Genomic DNA, 22,772 nt, shown 5'->3' with positions numbered 1-22,772 from the left:
GCGACGGGAGCTCCTACTTCTCCGCAACGAATCAATAATTCGACACGGGAGGCGACTTCAAGAAGCGCCCAGCCATCTCCGCGACGAATCAAGAATTCGACGAGGGCGATGTCATCACCCTGCCCTGCCTGGTTCTTGCCGACGAGAACTCTCCCGAACCGGTTCCTGCCGACGAGGGGTCACCGAAGGGATTTAAGGGAGAACCGGCCCATTGTGAGAAGAGAGAGTCGCTTTGAGCCGCCCAGTCGGTCTGATGCGCTCTTACTGCTACCTGCACGCTATCATCCACTATCTGTAAATATTGTATAAAGTTGTATAAATATTGTATAAAGTAGAAGTCGCAACACACCCCAACGTTACCACACATAACATGGATGCGCCCAAACAGACCGACACATAAATTCCACATAACTAAAAACAAGATTTTAGAAGGCAGTGGGAGGCGCAGCTTACGGACAAGGATCAGAATAGCCACCTGGCTCTCCTAGACCGAGCCCCGCGAGCCGCTCACACCAGTGGGGCCCTGGACTAGGGGCCCCAAGCATGGGACCTCGAATTTTGTTTTATTCTATAAAGCTTTTCTCTCTCTCTCCACATCCATCAATCTAAGCATTTTGAAACACTGTCAATAACGAAGTATTAAGTGGCGTCTGCCATGGGGTCTATGAGTGAGCCCAGTGAATGTGCGCTGTTGCGCATCTTTGTGGAAGCAAACTGCCATTCCTCACAAGGCGCGGCAGGCGCAGAGTCCAGCACCGAAGAGGAGTCAGTGCAGCAAATGCAATGCGCAGTTGATGTCAAACTAGCCAAGTCACCACTTGCATACACCGCTACAGTCAAATGGCACCCTCGGCACAATCAATGTTTGCAGCCATCGTGTGTGGCAGTCGGGAAAGCCCGTCGCGCCACCGCTATCTTCGAGGGTGTTGCGAGAAAGCTCGCTGCCCCTCAACAGAGCACACGTGGCCTGGGGTGGCAGAGTTCGATATATCCATTTTACGTCTGACTCCACTGGAAATAAAAAAAAATTTTAATGCATGCAATTTTCCAGGCAATATAGAAAGTGTTCGATATATCAAGGTGGGACTGTACATAGTTCCGTCTATCACCCCGAGTCAAATAGTGTAGAGGGATGTCATTCAGTTTAAGCGAGTTTTTCAGGCCCTCTGTTACGAGCACAAGGAGGACCAGGAGAATTGTCTTCCAGCTACTTTGCTTTGCAAACGATTCCTCATGAGGCTACAAGATTCTCGCCAGCAGAATTGGGGTATGAGAGGACACTCCGTTCCCCATTGAGAATGTTGAGAGAGATGTGGGACGAAAGAGGAGAGTGAAACAGCAGTAGAGTACGTGCTAAATTTGCCAGACCAGCTCAGTACAACTCAAGAACTATTCAAAGAGAACATGGGCATGGCCCCAAAATAATACCAAGCTCTATTATGACAGGAATGCGAGGCGCCGAACATTGAACACTGGGGGCCAGGAAATGATCCTCAGACCTTCAAGAAAGAAAAAGTGTGAAGTTCACTTGGATGGACCCGTTAAAGTGTTGCACAAACTTTCAGATACTAACTATCCTCCGAAAGCTCCCGGTCGCAGGAAGGAGGCGAGAATATACCACTGCAATTTGATGAACCGGTACGTGGAGCGGAGCAGAGTCGTTAAAGGGTGCCTGAAACGGTTCAGGCAAAGTTTGTAGACGCTTAGAGTACAGCTAAACTTAAGCATTCAAACCACAATTTGTGTGAAGTGTCTCATATTAAGAGAGCTACGGATGATTACAAGTTACCCTTCTCCATAGCCATGCATTTTCTCCTCAACTCGTTTGCCAAGTGATCAGGGCTAAGCTCCGCCTTCACTGGCTCTGCGTCATGATGGCACGTCGTGTTGTCGACTTCCGTTACTCTACAAGCGAGCGTGCAAACCCTCTCCAACCTCTCCGCCAGCTGCTTGGCACTCGACCCCAAACGAAAGCTATCAAAGCGGCATGCGTTGTGACCATTCTGTCACAGTGCTGAACATGTCTGGCATTCCAGTAACCACAGGCGAGCTGGGCGTTTCAACGGATGGGTGGAGGCATCAAGCTGATGAAGGAACTTTCGCGTAGACGTACGTGAGCAGCCTGATCGGTCTGCAAGGTCCAGCCACCTGTTGGCACAGAGCTTAACCAGCCAAACAAAGAGCTAATATTGCTCTGACCAAGTGTAAAACATTTTGAACGTTCACAAAAACAATGTTTAACATTACATTCCTGCAAAAAATTTACACCAGCAGCAAAAAATACACTTCATTACTGTTACTGTGTTTGGTTGAGCTCTGTGCCACCAGGTGGCTGCACCGTGCACACGTTTACGTTTGCGCTTCCGCTCATCCTTTGAAACGGCACAGTTAAACGGCCAGGCCCTGTCCCCTTGCGCTTGCGTTTACCTGAATACCAGACTCGCAAAACGCTATTGTCCTGGCACTGATCGGATAGTGACAGTCCGATGCACAGCAGCCACTCTGCTCGTCTGATGCCTTGCGGAGGGACACAATGTCACAGCTTGACATATTGGCAGTTACTGCTACGTTTGCAGCCCACAACGCAATGAACGTGAATGATGGTGCTCACGAAAAGACTGACCAACACTGACTGCGGAGCTCTTGTCAAAACGGAGCACGTTGTAGCACAAGCAGACGAGGCTTGCTGTCTGCTAGAAGTGCTCAAGTGTAGTGAGAAATTGTTTTTGTGCATTCTCTTTCTGTTACTTTTTAAAGAAACAAATTAACTAACGTTCCAATTATTAGGAACATTTGTTCACCATAAAGTTGGAAAATTTATCGACGACGCGGCCTGGGCAGCCAATCGGATAGCTCGCCCTACTGACGTCATTAGAGCAATTTATGTCAAATGGTTAGGGGCTGCTTAAAATTCAGCCAAACGATGTATTTTAAAACCTTATAACAAATTAAACGCTCTACGAGGAACTTATATGCATCAAAATTAATGATCAGAAGGATCTACTTTAACAACTCAGTATATCTGTACAAAATCATCAAAATCGTTTTAGGGTCCCTTTAACTTTACCATCAAAGAGCTGGATGACATTAATACCGAGTTTAATGAGTGTGAGGCGACCTTAGACTCTGCAATCAGCCTGGAAGAAATTGTAGAACACTCGATAAGCACAAACGCTCTTAAACCTTCGCAGCTGGATGAGCTAAAGAGGCTGCTAGGGGAACATCGCTAGATTCACCAATCAGCCAGGCAGAACTGAAGGAATGAAATAGAGCCGAAATCAACCAAACAAGTAAGGTCAAAGCCATACAGGGTGTCTCTGCAAGAGAAATTATGGAGGCAGAGATACATTGCATGCTACAGTTGGTAGTTATTGCGCCCGTTGAGAGTAACTACACGTCACCGCTACTACTTGTGGAAACCCCTAATAAGGACCGTCCTCCATGTGTTGACTACAGCAAGTTAAATTCCATCACCAGGGATCAGTTGTACATGATACCCAACATTGAGGAACGACTCATAATAGTCACACTGTTAAGTACGTTTTGATTCTAGATCTCGTGCAGGGATACTGGCAAGTTCCCATTTCAGAAAGTGCCAGCCGCTATGCCACATTTATCTCACCTGTAGGCACTTTTTCCCCTCTCATTCTTAGCTTTGGGCTAAAGAATGTGCAGTCTAGCTTTTCTAAGTTGATGGATACTGTCATAAAAGCTTTGCAGGAGTTTGCATTTTCATATCTTGATGTGGCAATTTTTTCTGACAGCTGGAAACAGCATGAATCATACCTCAAGTAGGTGTTCTCGTGGTTGAGGGAAGAAGGCTTAATGATGAAGGCAGAAAAATGTAAGTTTGGCTGCTCGCAGGTTGCTTATCTGGGCCATGTTTTTGGCCAGGGTACGGGATGGTAGGCCGAGCTGAAGACAGCTACATTTGGAGATTTTTCACAGCCATGCATGAAAACAGACATTCGTTTGTTTTTGTACTATCAACGGTACATTCCAAATTATTTGCAAATAGCAAGTCCTTCAACGGACGCACTCCGAAAGGGAGCACCGAATACCGTGCAGTGGGATAAGAACAAAGAGAACGCTTTCCAAGGTTTGAAAACATTAGTTTCTTGTCCTGTGCTTCGTGTGCCAGACTATACAAATGAATTCATAGTTCAGTATGACGCAAGCGACAGGGGAATGGGCGTGATACTTGGTCAGGTCAGCTATGATAATGAGGAACATCCTATTCTCTATGCCAGCCGTAAACTAGATGCAAGAGAAGGAGCCTATAGTGCTTCAGAGAAGTAATGTGCCTGTTCGGTCTGGGCAGCCCAGAATTTGTTGTGTTACTCATACGGAGCAAGATTCACCTTCAAACCAACCACTGCTCTCCGACATGGCTGAATCAAATGTTAAAAAAAAAATGGACACAGGTCCTTCGACAACTTTGGACGCTCTGACTGGACTTAGGGGGGTGGCAGTTTTCCCCAGCCTAGGGATCTAGAGAGGACAGACGGGGTTTAAGCGAACTTTTTCGGCTCCTCAGTGTGCTTCACTTTAGCCATGCTAGACTGATGAGACGCAACATTCTCCGCTCTTCATGTAAATATTGTAAATAAACCCAGTACTCCTCGTTCTGGAGGAGAACACGTTCCTCCCTTTAACAATGTCCTTAGCGTGGTTGAGTCGGACGACCGCATGGGCCAGTTTACCCATTTTGACATGTCCGACCCCAACTCTTACAGCGGGCAAGCCCATTCACCAAGTGATCGAAGGATGCGTGAAAATTCTCAGCGTGCCGATAACAGCAGACAGTCAGCCTGACATATGGATCCAACAGTTACGTCCAATTTGGTGCCGGATCCTTCATTTGATACAGTGAATATCGTGGCACTTCGGAGGCGCCGGAACCAAGACGGCCCGGCCCACCAGTTTGTCCTGGCTACGCCGATGTCCCGTGCCACATACAGAGCACTTGCGTACAGATTGACGAAACAACACCTCCAGAAGCTGGAGGTGCTGTACAACGAAGCACTCTGCATTGTCACCAGTACTGCGGCAGGCATGGCTGGACGATTTGCAATACTATGTGCAATTGCCACTACTTGAACACACTATCAAACATAGGCGCAATGTAGACCAGCTCAGATGCAACTCCACTCACCAGGGCTGCACTCTCCTCATGTTCTTGGTGAAACCCCAGAGTGAGTAGAAGCCTGCACCACTGATGCCACCATGGGAGACACATATGCAACTGGCTGACTCATGACCTTTGACAGGGCACATGGACCTGTGCTACCACCCAGAGTGCAGAAAGTGCTATGCAAAAGGAACATGGAGAGCCTAGACAGCTCCTGTGCCACTCCCTTCTACGTGGGCGCCGCCTTCCGCATGACGCCCGACGGTATGCGAGCTGCAGTTGGAATGCACTGCCTTGACGCTGGAACCACGCGTGCTTAAGAGTACGTATTTGGTAATCAAGAACCATAAGACGTACTCACAGTCAAACTGCTGGCTGTCTGCGATTCACTGCATGACACCCTTAAAAAACCTCCAGCAATTTCAACTACAATATATACCGGCAGTCAGGAGGCGGGGCGTGTATTATGAGCCCCCGCCCAAAACTGACCCCATCGCAAGGAAGATAGCAGAGGCAAGTGCAGAAGGCTGCGCACGGTGCTCACAGTCAAAACAGGGGTATGGTGGGTTCCCAGCTATTGCGGAGTACCAAGAAACAACGCGGCTCACACCACTGCAAGCGCAATAGAATCTTAAACCGCCGCAGTGATGTAGCAACTTTTACACCCCTGCAAAATGATGTAAATGAAGATACATCCTTCCTAAAACAACATAGGCAACGACAGCTCCGTCAATGCCCAAAACATGCACCAAAGGAAGATCCACTGCCTGTCGGCTTGTCACACGTATGTCAAGCACTCGTGCACAAGGCCCGCACTGGCACTGCACGGACGCCGGATGAACTTGCACACTGGCATGCACACAAGGAAAGAAGATGCCTTCCAGGCAACACTGTGGAAGCGCTACCACCAATACAAACAAGCTGCCTAGTGCGTAATACGGCAGCTGTGCCAACGATCAAGCACTTGCTGTGGGAGTACCTAAAGTATGCAGCCCTCTGACAAAAGCATCAGGGGCAAGTGGCCAGCTTCAAAGAGTGGTCCCATCCCTCAGCAGAGGCCGACAGTGTCCTGCGAGCGCAGTTCACCTTTGTTGCGGAATCAGGAATTCTACGTATAGTGTAACCATGCAGGAAAGCATTCCTCTGTGGCTGGCCCTCTCCTCATCTCCCAATTCCCTAACTCCATTACCCTTAACCCTTTGAGGGTCAATGACGTAAATATACGGTGCCGCGAACAAGTGCAAAATGGTCGATACCGTATATTAATGGCGCCGTCTGCAGGTCTAAAATGTGCGCCAATTTCCTTACTTTTTCTTTTCTGGCATGTGCTGCCACTATGTGGCAATACGGGGAATTTTTTTCGCGCACCCCCCTCTCTCGGTTTTGGTTGCATGGTTTGTTTTAGCGCTAGTGTCCTCCCGCGTGTCTATATACTACTGCTCGCGCATTGGCACGCACGGGCAGGCGGTGGTTTGGGTTTTGTTCTGCGGGCAGTTTCAGCTTCTTGTGCTCGCAAAACCGATGATGCGTGGTGTTTTATGGCGCAAGGGCCAGGTATGGCCAAAGAGCGCCATGACAAAGGTAATAATAATAATATTTGGGGTTTTACGTGCCAAAACCACTTTCTGATTATGAGGCACGCCGTAGTGGAGGACTCCGGAAATTTTTACCCCCTGGGGTTCTTTAACGTGCACCTAAATCTAAGCACAGGGGTGTTTTCGCATTTCGCCCCCATCGAAATGCGGCCGCCGTGGCCGGGATTCGATCCCGCGACCTCGTGCTCAGCAGCCCAACACCATAGCCACTGAGCAACCACGGCGGGTGATGACAAAGGTAATGTTAACGATGCATTGTGAATGGTGTAGACAATGAATTCCTCATGGTATGTGCGACATGGCTATAAAAAGGCCTAAAACCTGCCGCTGTGGATGGCGTAAAATATATAGTTGCTAAAATAATGACATTGACTAAGTAATGCTGTGGGCTATGGCAATGGGGTTTCGTTAAAAGCATGATGCAACAAAACAATGACACTTTAGCTTCAAGAAAGCCCTTGAGTACAGGGGCTGTATACGTGCACTAAAAATTCCCTGGCCTAATGATTTTCAGTGTCTGTTTCAGCTAAAAACTCTGAAGACTAATTACAGATTAAAAAGCGGTTCATTGCTAAGAAAAAATTTCGGGTGAAGAGGTATATTTTCACGATATGCAGAAATGAAATACCTTTTCCTCTGTGCTTCTATTGCAGGGCATTGAATAAGAACATGCAAGACTGAGATTTTAGCCGCACGTACTACAAGTCTGGGGATACCCCTTAGTCAAAATAAGAGTGAGTGCCCCAAGTGTGCCCTATTCTTAATCGGCAAAGGAGCACTTCGTTGTATCATGATGTTCTCTCCGATACCCAATATCCTAATTTGGGTTTGATCAAGTGCAGTTTATTTGATATTTGAGCATTCCACTGTTCCTGGCAGTGGATTTTCAGCTTGTGACGCAAGTATGGTTTAAGATCTGTGGCATGGGATGGGTATGTTTATGTCCGTGTCACTAAAAGCTAGTGAGGTAGCTTTCTCGTCAGCAGCTTCATTGCCTTTTATGCCAGTGGCCAGGTACCCAGCATAGGATGATCATTTGTTTAGCACTATAAGCTGAGCATAGCAATGTATACAGTTCATTAAAGACAGCGCTTGCAAAACTGATGGCTATCTCGTTACTAATTGCTCAAAGGGCGACCGCATGTTTCTCAATCGTTTAGTGCTCACAGGGGTGCGCATAGGAAGGATGCCGCCGTGCATGCATTTGCCTTTCTTTTCTTTTTTCTTTTTTTTTTGGAAACTCGCGAAAACTAATTTCCTCTGATTGGTGATAAGATGAAGATTAGCAGAAGTTTGTCACACATTTTGCTTTTTTGACAGGCATACGACCACAGTTTTGTTGAGTGCGCTCACCTAGGCAGTTCGATTATGCTATACACGTAAATATTACGTGTAAGAGCAGGAACATTTGGCAATTGCAAAATATTCTCGTGTGCGCATTTTCTAATCTAAGCCTTATTTGTACAACAATGCATCAAATTTTTAATTGTTATAAGTTTATTTCCTTTTTTGTTATTCATGAATAAACAGCACATATATACCAACGCAAAATATATTTTTTTCTCGCTTTACAGTCACCCTAGAAAAATTACAGTAAATTTTTTTCGAAATAGGTCCCTCAGAAGAATTGGAATCTGCAATAAAAAAAAAACGACCCTGAGTGGTCGCATACGGCAAAAAAAATTGACCCTCAAAAGGTTAATAGGCCGATGAGCCATCCCTCTGCCAATAAAGCTTTATTATACCATAGTCATTTCTACATTAGTTTTCTTCTTTGGATACATAGTAAGTGGTTGCCCATTTGTTTCGGGGGCATTCTAGGATGGGGGCAAATACTGGCAAATGAATCAGTTGCGCGTCTTGGCATTTTTTATTGCAACTTGTTCAGTTCGACTCAGATAAGTCGACCGATTTCGATGGTACATACCATCAGGGTCGAGTAGTCAACTGTACTACTTGTAATAATTCACACATGCTTTCAAATAATACCAATACCTGGCACATCTGTACATGTCTTAATATTGAGCAAAAATAAGTGAAAGATAAAGTATTTTTATATTTTTGCCTTGCACTGAATAAGAGTGGTCAACATGCACTGTGCTAAGAAATGAGACAGGCAGGAGCAGAGGGAGAGCAAGGTACTGCCACAGGATTGAAGCAGTTTCCCACACAATGAATGCAGACTCCTATGCAGACCTTTACACAAAGCACTAGTTGATCCCCTTTTACACAAAACACTTGGCCAAGGGGTAATTACATTTTGGACCATTTTACTCAGCAGAGCCGCAATTTTGTAGGGATGCCTGTTCCAATGCTATTCTTTTTCACACTTTTGTGCTTTGTCAGTGCCCCGAGTGAGACCCCACCCACGCTATCAATAGGATCTGCCCGTTGTGAATGGTGGATGATAAGACTGGCATACAATTTAGCAGAAAGCCTCGCTACAAAATTGCAGCCCTGGCCTGAAGTGCACTGCAAATTATAGCAGCAGCTGCCAATACAAAAAAAGCAAGCAAGCAAGCAAGCAAACAAACCACCCGTCAATCACATTGATACATGCATATCGCCCGCTTCTTGTGGGCGATGCATGCGGGCGCCCCAACACAGACGAAGAATGCTCTCTGGCTCTCGAGCTGTCGGCTGAACTGGCCAGCGCTGCAGTTATCCTTTGTAAATATACTTTGTAAATAGATGACAAATGCTTTCTGGCTCTCAAGCTGTCGGCTGAATTGGCCAGTGCTGCAGTTATCCTTTATCCTATGTAAATATACTTTTTAATGTTTCCAGTTCTTAATCCTTCGTTCGGGTAACAATATCACCCTTGAGCAACTACCCAAAGGTGCAGCAATATAGTCATTGGCCTAAATACAGGCAAATTTTCATGAAAAAGAACAGAAACTGCCCACATTATCCCCTAACAGTAGATTGCTACCAATTTAAGCAACATGCAATGAGCAGAAACTCTGAATTATGCCCAGAGTACATGGCGGCTAACCAACAATCATCCATACTCTGTTTAGCTGCTCAAGTTGCACAAAGTGTTTGCAGAGCAAAAGGATAGGCTAGCACGTATAAATATAGAGCAATTGGACTGGCTATAACACTGCTCTGTACCTCAGCATTGTTTTGACATTTCAGTGAGTGAATGTAAGACAGGATGACAATGAACAACTTCATCACACTTTACTCACAGGAACAGCGTGAAAGATATACTTACGCAAATCATCTCCCGCCAACTTGCTTCTGAGAAGTCCCCCTGGAAATGTAAGACACTTAGTACATTGGACAGACTAATTCCGCAGAAGGCACCTTTGTCATAAAACCATTAGCAAGGCTCACCTCATGGTACCGCTTATATATCAGGTACTTCAGTGCACTCTTGCTTCTGCTATAATGAACATGAGGACAAAGTTCTGCAGAGGTAAGGAGAAGAGCACGCAGCGATGAGCATTTACACAACTGCCCGCAGCAAGAGAAAGTTGAACAGAAAGATGGCAACAATAATGAATAGCAAGATGCACAGTCTCTACTTACCAACAGGCAGATTGTACAGCTTGAGCAGCTTTGATATGACTTTGGCTAATGTCTTAGGGTGGATCTTATCCCTGCTAATCATCTTCACATTGAGGGTGCTGAAAACAATAATACATTAAAATATTACCTGAGGCCAAAAGACATTGTTAGTCTTGAGAGAAGTAGACGCGTGACCTACTTTACCACACCCTCAGCACGATTCCCATCATTGAACAAGGCATCTAGGTATATCACCACGTCCTTCTGAAGCTCTGGCTGTCCTTCCATGTAGTTCTCAAACAGTGCCATTTTGTCCATGAGAAAGAGAGGAATGGCTATCTACATGGTGAAAAGAGGTACAGTGGTTGACATAAGCCACCAACACATGCACAGAGAAACCAACAAGAGAAAAATTCTGCTTACCTCTTCAATGGTGAAGTAGTCATGCAGCTTCAGAGCACTAACAATAGTGCTTGCCTGGAACAAGCAACACATTTGGTCAACTTATAAAAGTGAATGCTTAAAGGTCTCGCCAAATTGAAGGGGTCATAACACACTACTTCATGCACTTCCATTGTTTTTTGTGCACTGGATAGGCTGTTTGTTTTGGCTTTTTCAACAAAACTATTTGTGGTTAACTCAAATGGGGGAGGAGAAGTACAATTTTACTAAACAAATGGAATTAAAATTTGAAATGTTTCGTAAACTGACAGTGAAGTTATGTTTCCTAGTAACTAAAAAAACACTAGTTAAGTGAAATTCTGGTGGTAGATGGGAGGTGCTTAGGTAAGGTATTAGCAGTTCCAGACTACTCAGAAAAGAAAACAAATGTTTGCTTAAACTCTGAAAATATGGAAGCCACAGTTCTAAGAAGCTGCAATGCAGTAACGATGAATAGGTAAAATTATCCTAGAATGCAAACACAAAACTTTGGTGTATGCGTAAGCTTCGCCTTAAAGAGTGGAGCACTATAGCATTTAAAGACCCCCGACTACTTTTCATGCTTTCCGGCAACTGCAGCTTATCTAACCGTAACGTTCACCAGGAAACGCTGGTGGCGAACACTATGCACGAAGGCAACCTTTCTCGTACAAACGCTGGCTCCTGTGTGGGTCTATCTCCTATTATTGTTTCGTACTTTTAATATTTTAGTCAGAGAAGAGATAACAAAAGATATGTGCTGTCGGTGTTTTTCTTTTTTTCATTACATTTGTTTGTGAGATGCTGCTCTCAATATTCCTGAGGAATAACTTTGCAAAGAATGAAAGACAAGGTACGAGCAACTTTGGCGGTAGTGGAGCAGTTGGGTATGCGTAGTTCGGACCTTGGTTCGAAATTCTTCTTGCCGAAGCGACGTCCAATGCTGGATTTTCTGCGACACGGGGCCCTTAAGGCTATCGCGTATAAGTATTCCCTACACAGTCCTTGCTTCTGGCGACCATAATTCAGTGCTTCCTTTGCAAATGTCCCAACTTTCTTTTTGCATCAAGGTCCAACCCACATACTTTATACCAATACCAATACTTTATTTGCATTTATGTGGGTTTGTCCTAGGCATGCAAAGGCACAAAAAAGGCACTACTGCCCATGCCACAGTGACTTGCAGTCACAACCTGGGTCCCGAGTAAGACAAAGGAAGGAAGAAGAACAGAGAAAGAAAAATGGGGAGGCTAGCCAGTCATAAACCGGCTGGCTGGCAGAAGTTGACAGAAGCTGGCAAGAAAAAAAAAATGCTGCTGCTAAAAGGTGCAGCTCACCTCATTAAAATGCTTTCTGATCAGCAGATCCTGTACAATGTCCATGTACTCCATAGACTCGTCCTTCAACTTGTACACACGGCACACAAGGTCAATTAGAGATGTGTTTGTTTGTTTCAGTACTGCCATCAGAGCACGCCGCTTCAGCTCTTTTGTCAGCAGGATAGGATACAGCTCTGAGTGGTCAAGAAGCTAGAATTGAGAGAGAAAAGTGCAAGAGTCACCTCACAGTGACAGCTTTCATATATATATAGCACTTGTTTGACAACTGTACCATGTCTACTGACATTAAACCACACCTTTCATTTTCACTTTCAGAATGATAAATATTGTGGGTGAACCACACCTTTCATTTTCACTTTCAAAATGATAAATATTGTGGGTTTTAACATCCTGAAACTGGCACAGTGTGTTACGAGAGACACCAGAGTGGAGGGCTCTGGATTCATTTTGGACCCCAGTGGTTCTGACATGCACCCAAAGCATGGTACCCAAAGCATGGTACATTCTTGCCTTCTGCCTCTATTGGGATACAGCCGTGGTGGCTGGAAATAGTAACTGACCTCACACTCAGAAGCACAATGCCATTGCCACTGCAGCAGGTACTATTGAAGGATGACAGACACTATACTGTAAAGAATGCCGCAGTTTCACCCGAAAGGCAAAGCATCGATTGTGAAGCAAACTATTAGCTATACAAAGTAATTGTAGTTTCATCAGCCATATGAACGTGTAAACATTCACTTACTAGACAAAATAACAAACATGGTGTCACGCACCACAGGCAAACCAAAACATCTCACTCTATGACCTCGGACACACACTGTCAGAATGCTGGCATAGGGCAAAGTGGCAGCAGCAGTGAGCTAATTGCCCTTCGTGCTGCCTCTTGCTTCAACGTGAACTAAGTGGCGAAAACACAGTGCACACAATGCCATCAGCCCTCGGCAGGTCTAAACTCTGCACCCACCATAGATTACTACCAAGATCAAAACTGCGCGGCCGTGCCGTACGCAGCCGTGCCGTACACAGCCATGCCGTACGCAGCCATGCCGTACGCAGCCATGCCATACGCAGCCATGCCATACGCAGCCATGCCATACGCAGCCATGCCATACGCAGCCACGGCCATGCCATACGCAGCCACGGCCGGAGTAGAACCTCCCACTGCTGCTTAGTACACGAAGGAAGATGGCGCACTTCCTCCCTGCCTTCTTCCCTTGAACACACAATCAAGAAACCATCCTTCTCGGCTCACCCTTGCACGCTTTCACTCACACCCAAGGCATATGGCATGCGGCCACAATGTTATCACACTCCGACTTTATAGGGAACATAACGGCGATGGTGGAAATTTGCCTGGCGTGTCCATATATGCTATCACAATAAAAACAAGACACCAACATCCAGGTAGGATGATTGCTATGTTCTGTATCATGCCCCTGAAGAACAAGCACTATGTTAGCATCTACATGTCCCCCAACTACCTTTGTATGGGTACTTCCTGCACTAAAATATAACTGCAACAGCGAAATTACTTAGCATACAATGCACCGACATCCTGTTCAGAGGGTTCCTTCATGCCATCCCCGTCTTACCTCTCACGGAAAGTGCATGTCCTGTATTCACACAAATCCCACCTTGTACAGTTTTACCTTAGCAGTCACTTCCTACATTTGAATGAGGCCTGAAATACGTACTCTAGTGTAAGAATTGCACTTTTCTTTATTAAATTTTGGCCGAATTTTCAGGGTGTGCTCCATTTCCAAGTAAAATTTAACAATTTGTTAACAACAAAGAATGTAAAATCGGGTTGTACATGCACTCAGGGCAGCACACAGCAGTAGGCTCTGTTTGCAGAAAACTGCACAGGCTTTTACACTGCACGAATGCATAGGCATTGATGCAAAGTTTGACAAGACAAGCCATGGGATACCGGGATAAGAATTCCCCAACTCCCATGCTTGACAAGCATTCTAATGAAGGAATTGGTCATAGTAGCATCAAATGAACTAAAAGGAGTCTGACACACCATACAGCATGCCTCAAGATACCACGATAATAGCTCGAAGAAGTGTCTGATGAGATCCATGTGTAGAAAGGGGGCGTGCAGCTCATGCACAGACAATTTACAAAGTACTTTTTTCACAAATACATTAGACCCAAATTTAGGGGCGAGATCCTTGCACGAGAATAAAGAAGTTAAACTTTCACGTGCTCAGAAAGTCAGCATCAAGTCCCCCGTAGACATCAGAAACAACAATGTATATTTACAGTAACACTAAAGACAAACACTAAATCAGTTCGGACTGATAAAGTAGTTTTTCAAAACGATTTTTAGCAATTTCGCAGCAAGAGGTAGAATACTTGAAGTGAAAATGAAAGCCAAGCTTCTATTCCTTGAACAGTAACCACAGCGCAATTATGCAAGTGTTACCTCACGGATACCAAAATGTTTCCCCTCATTTGAGCCATTCTGTCACAGTCAAACTTTTTGAAACTTGCAAGTTCAGTCTTTGGCTCCTTCAGAACACAATGTAGTACATCTTTAACAAATAAAGTTTAATGAGGCATCAGCAGACACTTAAAATTCATGATGTCGCAGCACACTGGTGCGGAAACTTTCAAGGCAGCATTGCCACCCCTCTTTTGTTCTTTCTTGCTTTCTGGTTTACCAAGCATCTTCTCATGGTAAGAGTGGCTTCTCTGGTATTACAGAAAAATAATTTACTACTACAGCTAAACTAGTCTTTTTTTTTCCCTGTGGCAACACTGGCAATTCCTTTAGCTTGCTGCAAACTAAAAGCCTCAATCTTACTTCCATTGCTCACTATCTTCCCCACTTAAGCCTTCAGAGGTTGGATTGCCCTCTTGTCCCTTGCAAAATTCTGGGCACCACTTAAAAACTGCCTAAAAAGCACAGTCATGCACACACATTGCCCCCACCAAGAGAGGCAAAGTTTAAAGCAAGAGAAGCATACAAATATTTTCACGTACCCACTCCTGAAACACAGTCATGATTGTGTAGCTTAGAGCAGTCGGTCGATTTTTGTGGAAATCTGATGCTCCACGCATCAGCAAAAATGCACATTCAAAGCAATTGGATGATTTGCCAAAGTATGTTTGCAAGACTTTCACAAGAGGTTCCGTTTTTTTGCTCCTTCCAGAATGCCAGATGGCCTCCAGATGTTGAGACCACATTGGATCCATGGTTGTTGTGTTCCCTACCTGTTAGAGAATGGAAAAAAATTATTACAATCTATCTTACTACTGCGACAACAAAAACAGCCTTAAACCAGTGCACGAAAATTCTTACACTAAATTATAACAAAATATTCTTTTTTAATTGTTTTTACACATCACCGTTTTTGTAGCACTTACAGGTTTGCTATGCCATGCAGTTTGCACTCTCAGCAGACATGAAGAAAAATTAAGGATTGGCATCCCGAAACAACTGATGGGCTATGAGAAAGGTTGCAGGGAGGGGCCTCCAGATTTTGACCACCTGGGGTTCTTCAAGTGCAAACCCAAAGCATGACACATGAGCATTTTTGCATACTGCCCCAACCGGATTGTAGCTGCCATAGCAGAGAACGGAACCTACAACGTTTTGCTGTAGTCAACAGTAGACAGTCCTAGACACTGGCCACCGTGGCGGGAGGGAGGCCTGCCACTTTACTGATTCTCATCCATCATGTGGATCAAAATTTGCAATATTTTATTAAGTAATCCTAACATTAGCAAAAACTTCCAGTGTACAAGTTGATAAAACAGTAGGCGACTCGTGCTTCCGAGGACACCTTTTGGAGTGAATTTTTCATTGCTTTACTGCAGTTAGTGAGCTTGGAACTCCCGAGTGTGCGACAATGTTTTGGCTAACAGCAGAGCATAGTCATGGGGATTTTCTAAAAATCACTTGTGTAAAATCTGAAAGCATTGTCAGCCAAATAAGCACAAACTTGTACATGGCCCCTCATCACACAGCGAGGGTCCAGGCACATTATTGAAAAAATGCAGTAACAACTATTTCCCTCTGAATAGTGCAACAAATTTGTGTCCTTCAATAATGGTCAGTTGACAAACCCTTTTTCTTCTGAGACAATATCCCACACATTATTTCCCAGAACAAGGCACACATAACTTAACAAATAATATGACAAAAAGTCTTAAGAAAATACTTCCTTAGCCACCTTAGATGGTGAAATTCCATATCATCCTTTAAGAGATTGTAGCGAACAACCTTGGAACCTATTCACAAAAATACAACTTATATTACAAGTGCTACTATTATGCTAAAGATTTTAACCTACTTCAGTTTGCATTTGAAGCCTTAGAAAAGCACTGACACAAGTACGAAAATTACTGATTGCTTTTTTTTTTTTTTACCCATGTTGGCTCCACACATAATAGGATGAGCTGGTCCAGTGTTCAATTATTCTTTGCCATAACACACATTAAACTTGCACGAGTTGTTTTACAGAGTTTGCACTTTCCTTGGAAATGCCTCAGGAGCAGCACTGAAGACTACGTATGTGCTAGGCCTAAATGTGGCTGTTAATATTTTGTCAGAACACCATGTCAGAATGCAGCTGCTTAACCCCCATGTCCTCATAACTTTTCAGAAACAAAAAAGTACCAGCTGCTAAGGCTGGGATGGCCAGGTACCCTTAAGCATGACATTCTTTATAGCTCAATGCCTGTTGTATTGCCAGAAGTACCTCTAATATGAGGAGTTTGTCATGTTATTGTGCCCTATGATACTTTCCATGTATTGCTTGCACTAGACCCTTTATTATACTTTTGCACCTGCTGTGAAATGCCCTCAAAGACACTTGATGCAGACTGGGCTGGAGCTTGGAAGATCCAATGCTCCTTATTCAAACTGCTGAACAAGAACCATCACTTGTCTGGCAGCATAGCACTAGATATTGTTACAAAAAGGAACTGCTGCCTCCCCTTGTTCAAACATGCAGAAACTTATTTTAGATACTGCTGCGCTGTCAAGAAATTGCATGAACACACACACAACTTTATAGAACATAGAACTTGCAAGGGCATTAGCAAACTATCAAGTTTATAACGCAAAAAGATGGAAGGTCCTTTGTTTTGGAGTTTTATATATTAAATTTGGAAGAGGGTCTAAAAATTTACAAAATTTTAAAAAAGTGATTGGGGAAGAACCACTTCCTCTAGGTGTTTCCCCATTCTGGATTTTTTTATTAACAAAATTTGCCTTTGGTAGAAGTAAAAACATTTCCTAGAGTCAAAAACAGTTGCCTTAAATTTTTTTTTTCCAACTCTGATGTTTTAGTTTCATGTCCCATTTCTGAGCAATAACTGGACATGCTTCAAATGAAGGTCATAATAAGCACTTCCATAACTATTTTCCCATAACTCATAATTTTCACCTACTCCAACACACCATCTGTTCAAGTGACACAGGCTACAATGTTATGCCAATGTCACACAGTCACTTTTGATCCCTGCTACACAGTCCAACAATCCGGATCGAGTTTTGGCGAGGTCAAACAGACCAGTTGTTAACAGGCCCAAAGCACTTAAAAGCTTGTCTAATAAGCTGGCAAAATATTCATAAAATGAGGTTTTCATTTTGAAGCAAATATTGTTTGTCATTGTGAGTAAGGCTATTATCATCCGCTGATCATCTGCAACTCAGAACTACATGGCCATCAGCCTATGAAATGCATGGAATGCATTATGATTGTCTGGATTAGGCTTGATTGTGATCGAAAGAGGCCGTGAAACACTGCTATCAGCCTATGATAAGATAATCTTGGAAAGCATACAATTCCTGCATATGCACCCATATCAAACAGACCAAGCTATAACTCGTCCAGAGGCTGGTGACAGCCATAATCAATAGACAAGTCTGATCACTTTATAGGTTCTAGTTTGCTTTCTTCTATAAAGCAGTGTTATTTGCAACATGTGTTATGTCGGTGAGTTTATTTTAACAGAGTTTCTGCACAGTTTATGAAAGTTCGTTATGGAGGTAACACAAGGAACATAACATTTTCTAAGCTTAAGTACCAAAATTAATAGCAAACACCGCTTCTTGTAGACTAACAACATATTTTAGACCATTACAATTCAAGTTTATTTCTAGAAAACAGCTTAACATGGAATTGGTACAATTAGCTATACATAACCTAAACAAGAAAGAATTGGCAATGATAATTATGAAACAGTCATAATACCAGAATATCCATATTCAAACAGCGTGAAAAAAAAAACAACTAAAAAACAAGGCAATAATTCCGACAGACTTTTTTGATACATTTGAAATTGTGACTACACCTGTAACATTTCCACTCTACACCACCCACAAATCCTGGCCACAAGGGCATAATTTATATGAAGGCTTCTGAATATATACCAAAATAACATTAATAAGTTAGTGACAATAAGAACTAACAGAAGTACCTTCTTAAGATACATATCAATGCATTTCAATTACATCACAGGGATAACGATAAATTAGGTTTTACTGTGCAAGGGCCAGGGTAAGCCAAAGAGCATAAGAAGAAATATGATGTAGTCGATGGTGTGGTCTCGCACGGTATATGTGACGTGGCTGTATAGTGGCCTAAACACATTTGCTGTAAATTGGATAATATATACATTTAAGTAAACTTATGACAGCGATACATAGGATATACAATGATATGTTGGAGGAAAATAAAAGATGCTACAAAGAGGTAACATACTAAAATGTGCACTACTGCCTCATCAGGGCCCTTCGAAAGTAAAAGCCTGCAGGCGTGCATTTACAAAATGCTACACTCGCAAGAGCGGCTTCTGAAGAGAGGCCCCTGTGTGACAAATTATTTGGGCTCATAACATGCAGTAAGGGGATTTCAGTGAAAGAAATGTAAAAGATTTCATGTTGAATACCGGTAACCTCTCACTACATTTACCGAAGATCAGAGGTTCACCACCACTCAGCAAGTAGTGTGCCGTAAGTGTGTCCCATTCTCAACTGAGTTAAGAGGACATTGACTTCACGTGATTCTGTTCTTGATGGCCAAACGCCTCACTGTGCTTTAATTAATCAAAACGTTTCAACATCCCAAAGGTGTTGCTAATGGCTTCTAAGTTTTCTCTGTAAAAAGACTTCAAAATCCATAGCTGCGACAGCTATGTTGAGAGTTTTCGTTGCTATGGATTAGAGAATTCATTGGCAAGCATATTGCCTTCATGGCCAGCAACCCAGCATATAACGATACATTGTTCAGCAAGCATAAATTGCACACAGAGGTGAATATACATAGTTCAATTATTACACGATTTTTGTGCTTTTGTAGTGACGCTTAAAGAGTCTAAATATAATTGCCATCTTTAAATTTATTTGCATAATATGCTTCGCAGCCGACAACGCATAGGCCTCAGCCATAAAGATGCTTGGTAGTGGGTGCAGAATGTCCAATTCCGAAAATGATGGTCGAACTGTGGCATAAGACACGCCGGCATGTGACTGATGCATCTGTGTAAAATTCTGTGCACAAGTATTTCGCTTACAGTTCCAAAAAGTGCATTCGAATGTTTTCTTGTGTAGCGTACTTCGAGACTTCTACACATGCCGTGTCCCATTCTATGATGTCCCAGTGCCACGGCAGTAACGACCTTGCTGGGGTCTTCAGATGGTGTTCCGGAAAGACACCCATTTCTTTACTATCCCCCCAACACGCAGTGAGAAGTTTCTCTGAATGTTGGGAGATTATGAAACACTAGTACACATCATGTCATTCCCACTTGCATAACAAGGGTCCCCAGGGTTCGAATGCACTTTCAGGGAACTCGTACAGCTTGAGTATGATCTATCCAGGTTAAATGACCACTGAAGGTGCCTGTGATCAGGATCAGGCCTAAATGATGAACAGCATCCAGTATCTTTAACGCATTCGGTGCGACAGAGTGATAGACTACAGAGCCATAACCCAAACGGGATTGTATGAGGCACTTGTGCAGGTTTATTAGACACTTCCTATCACTACCCCATATTGTGTGCAGCAAAACTAAGAACATTCATTGTTTTTAAGCATTTATTTTTCATATATTTTATGTGGGGTATGAAGGACAGTTTGGAATTAAATATGACAAAAATTTGTGCTCTGTGTGCCGAGGTATATGTTGCTTTGTTTTCAGCTAAAAAAATTTTTTTGAGCTGGTCATGTGGTTTAGCAATACATGAACAGTTTATCAAGAAGCTAATTTCACTCTATTTCTAAATCATTCACACAGGGGACAGGAATATACTAGTCATCTGTACATATAACATCTTACAGAAAGTTAAAAGTAAGCTATGTCATTAAACGCCAGCTATCTCATGAGAGGAAAAACAGACATGACACCCAGTCATTGGTTTACAGCAATGGCAGCATTTGTGCACAGCACGCAAATCATGTAACACAGGAGGCATGTTTGTAATAGTTTCTACAACGTAAGTTAGAAGAAAGAAATAAGAGGCCCACAAAAATTTGGCAGATCCCACACACTGTAGGAAAATCAGTAGTATTATGCGATGCATTGATCGTCTAGCTTGTGTAGTGACAAAATAGGACGAAGTTAAAGAATCGATGGAAGGAGCAGAGCTCTGTCCCGCTTTTTCTTTTTCGCTACATTTGTTTACGTTAGCTTACAGAGCCATTTACTAGTGTTCAGAGTGCCCCTTCCCCCAACAAAATTCTTCCAATTCACTGCACTCAACTTTCGTAATCTTTTGTGTATACTTACGTCCTGAAGCAATTTACTACACTTCAACTCGAGTTCACCCGTAAATTATACCAAACCTACCGACTGACGGAAAACGATTCGACCACGAACCGAGTGGCAGCTCTGCTTGCATTCTGTGTATGCTGGTTTGCTAACGCAAAACATTTTTGGTGCCAAGCGTTCGGCCCCAAAATATGAACGCGTGTTGAATGCCGCCACAGTGATGTAGAAGGCTACCTATAACGATCATTGACAGCTACGTTACTACTACTTGCATAATCAAAGTGCATTTTTATCCCACGACGCCAGTCAGATTTGTTCGCGTCATTTTCCAATCGTGTATCTACTGAGGCTCACCAATGAATAACAATGCGGGCGAATGAACTACACTCGCTGCACCAAGGCAAATGACAAAACACACGTACTACACTTTCGAACGCCAGGCCATACATGAAGTAGAATGCGAAGTACAAAATATTTGACAAATATACCTGCTGTATGGGAACGGCACAGTGCACCACCTATCTTCAAATGAAGCAGGGTGGTTGTAGTCACTATGAGCAATAATTAGTTGCGTCCAGACGCCAAAGAAAGGATAAGATGATTCTATAATCTCCACTCACCGTGCTTATCACTCGAGTCGGCTGTCAAATTGGAGTGAAGTCAAAACACGCTATGCAGTCGAGGTGTTCGCCGTGGGCGTCAACAAAATAATTCGCTGTGAAAAATGTCACGGCAACTTGCACATCGAATTAATACTTGGCACGCCACAAACGCTGCCCGACGACGCTCTCAGACGCTAGCGGAGACGAGGAAATGGAACAGCAAGTGAAAATCACTGAAATCGAACACGGAGCGCGAGAGTGCCATGGCACTGCACGAGCGCGTCTGCCAATGGCTGCTGGCTAAACAGTGCGTACCAGTGCGTGCTGTAGTTGGAGGGCACTGGAGCCAGTTGGAGCACTGATTGAACAGGGAACCAATAAGAGCTGCACAACAAAACACTAGACTCGACCAATGACTTGGCTAGTGGCTACTTGGCTTCACCATTGGCTTCACGCATTACGGCTGGAGTATCTAGTAGCAATGGCTGGAGTGTGCTAGATTTTACTACGGGACGTTCGTTTGAGGGATCGCCAGCCGTTTGTGCGCAAGAGCGGGCGCGAGAGAGAAAATGTAGAAGCTTTTGCACCTTGAATAGATTACCTAGGCCATAAAGTTTCGTACTAATATAGTGTGAAACTCTATGGCCTAGGCACTACGGCGGAGGTTTCTTCGCGTGCGTTTGTCCCCTAGACATGCTGGTGTGCGGTCGAGTTTGTTTACGCCACGACCAGCTTTATTACTCGTACTCGTGGTTTACGCCACGCCGCTGGCTGCTCGCACGGTGAGGCAGTGGGCACGGACGCCAGATTTGGTGATCGCTGTGTCTGAAGGGGCAAGGTTCTGACTGGTGTTGTATAAGTCGCGGGTCGCTTTTTTCGTCGCGACGATAGATTAATTTTTTATAAGCACTGCTCCCAGATGGCACATGTAACCGGCAAACGGAGGGATCAGGAGAGCATGAACTGAGGTTATAATATAAAGCAAGCAGCGCAGGATCTTCAGGGCAGCCAAGGGGTAGCGGGGGTATCAAAGCTGGAAGCAGGGCGTGCCATAAATATATAAGAGCGGCTGTCCGCTATCGCAGACAGCCGCGGCCCCAACCCACGGACCAGTCCGGGTTCTAGCTTTGGTGTCCCCGTTGCCGCTTTGGTAGGCGCCACCAATAATGCGAAATAATGACACGATGTTTCATTAAAAAAACACGATTGAATAAATTAATTTCGTCCAGCCGCCAACTTGTGACGCTAAGTTCAGCATTACCGCGTCCCGCGACTTCCGCAACACCAGTCAGAACTTTGCCTCTGAAGGTACGTCGGACAGACTTTCTCGCGCCTGCGGCGCTGGTGCTGCGTCCGAGCGTAAACAAACTGCACTGAGAAGCGTCCTCCGTAGTGCCTAGGCCACCTAGGCAGAGCATGGGCAGAGTTAAAAGGCCCC

The 22,772-nt window shown here is 44.1% G+C and overlaps 1 protein-coding gene across 2 annotated transcripts in view; it reads right to left on the bottom strand.

Moving 5' to 3' along the window:
* Nbr (exonuclease mut-7 homolog) overlaps positions 1-21,709 on the bottom strand; it is a 120,071-nt gene extending 98,362 nt beyond the window's left edge. For both annotated transcript variants that reach the window (XM_065428576.1, XM_065428577.1), the window contains exons 1-8: positions 21,353-21,709; positions 14,994-15,224; positions 11,997-12,188; positions 10,663-10,716; positions 10,439-10,578; positions 10,261-10,358; positions 10,066-10,139; positions 9,944-9,982 (exon numbers count right to left, since the gene is read on the bottom strand). In XM_065428576.1, coding sequence (XP_065284648.1) covers positions 9,944-9,982; positions 10,066-10,139; positions 10,261-10,358; positions 10,439-10,578; positions 10,663-10,716; positions 11,997-12,188; positions 14,994-15,206 — 810 coding nt within the window. In that variant the 5' untranslated portion in view covers positions 15,207-15,224; positions 21,353-21,709. The remainder of the gene's footprint in view (positions 1-9,943; positions 9,983-10,065; positions 10,140-10,260; positions 10,359-10,438; positions 10,579-10,662; positions 10,717-11,996; positions 12,189-14,993; positions 15,225-21,352) is intronic.
* Positions 21,710-22,772: the final 1,063 nt, after the last annotated feature.

The sequence above is a fragment of the Dermacentor albipictus genome, chromosome 1, assembly GCF_038994185.2.
Source record: "Dermacentor albipictus isolate Rhodes 1998 colony chromosome 1, USDA_Dalb.pri_finalv2, whole genome shotgun sequence".
Lineage (NCBI taxonomy): Eukaryota > Metazoa > Arthropoda > Arachnida > Ixodida > Ixodidae > Dermacentor > Dermacentor albipictus.
Note: the sequence above shows the minus strand (reverse complement) of the source record. Positions and strands in the feature narration are given on the sequence as shown.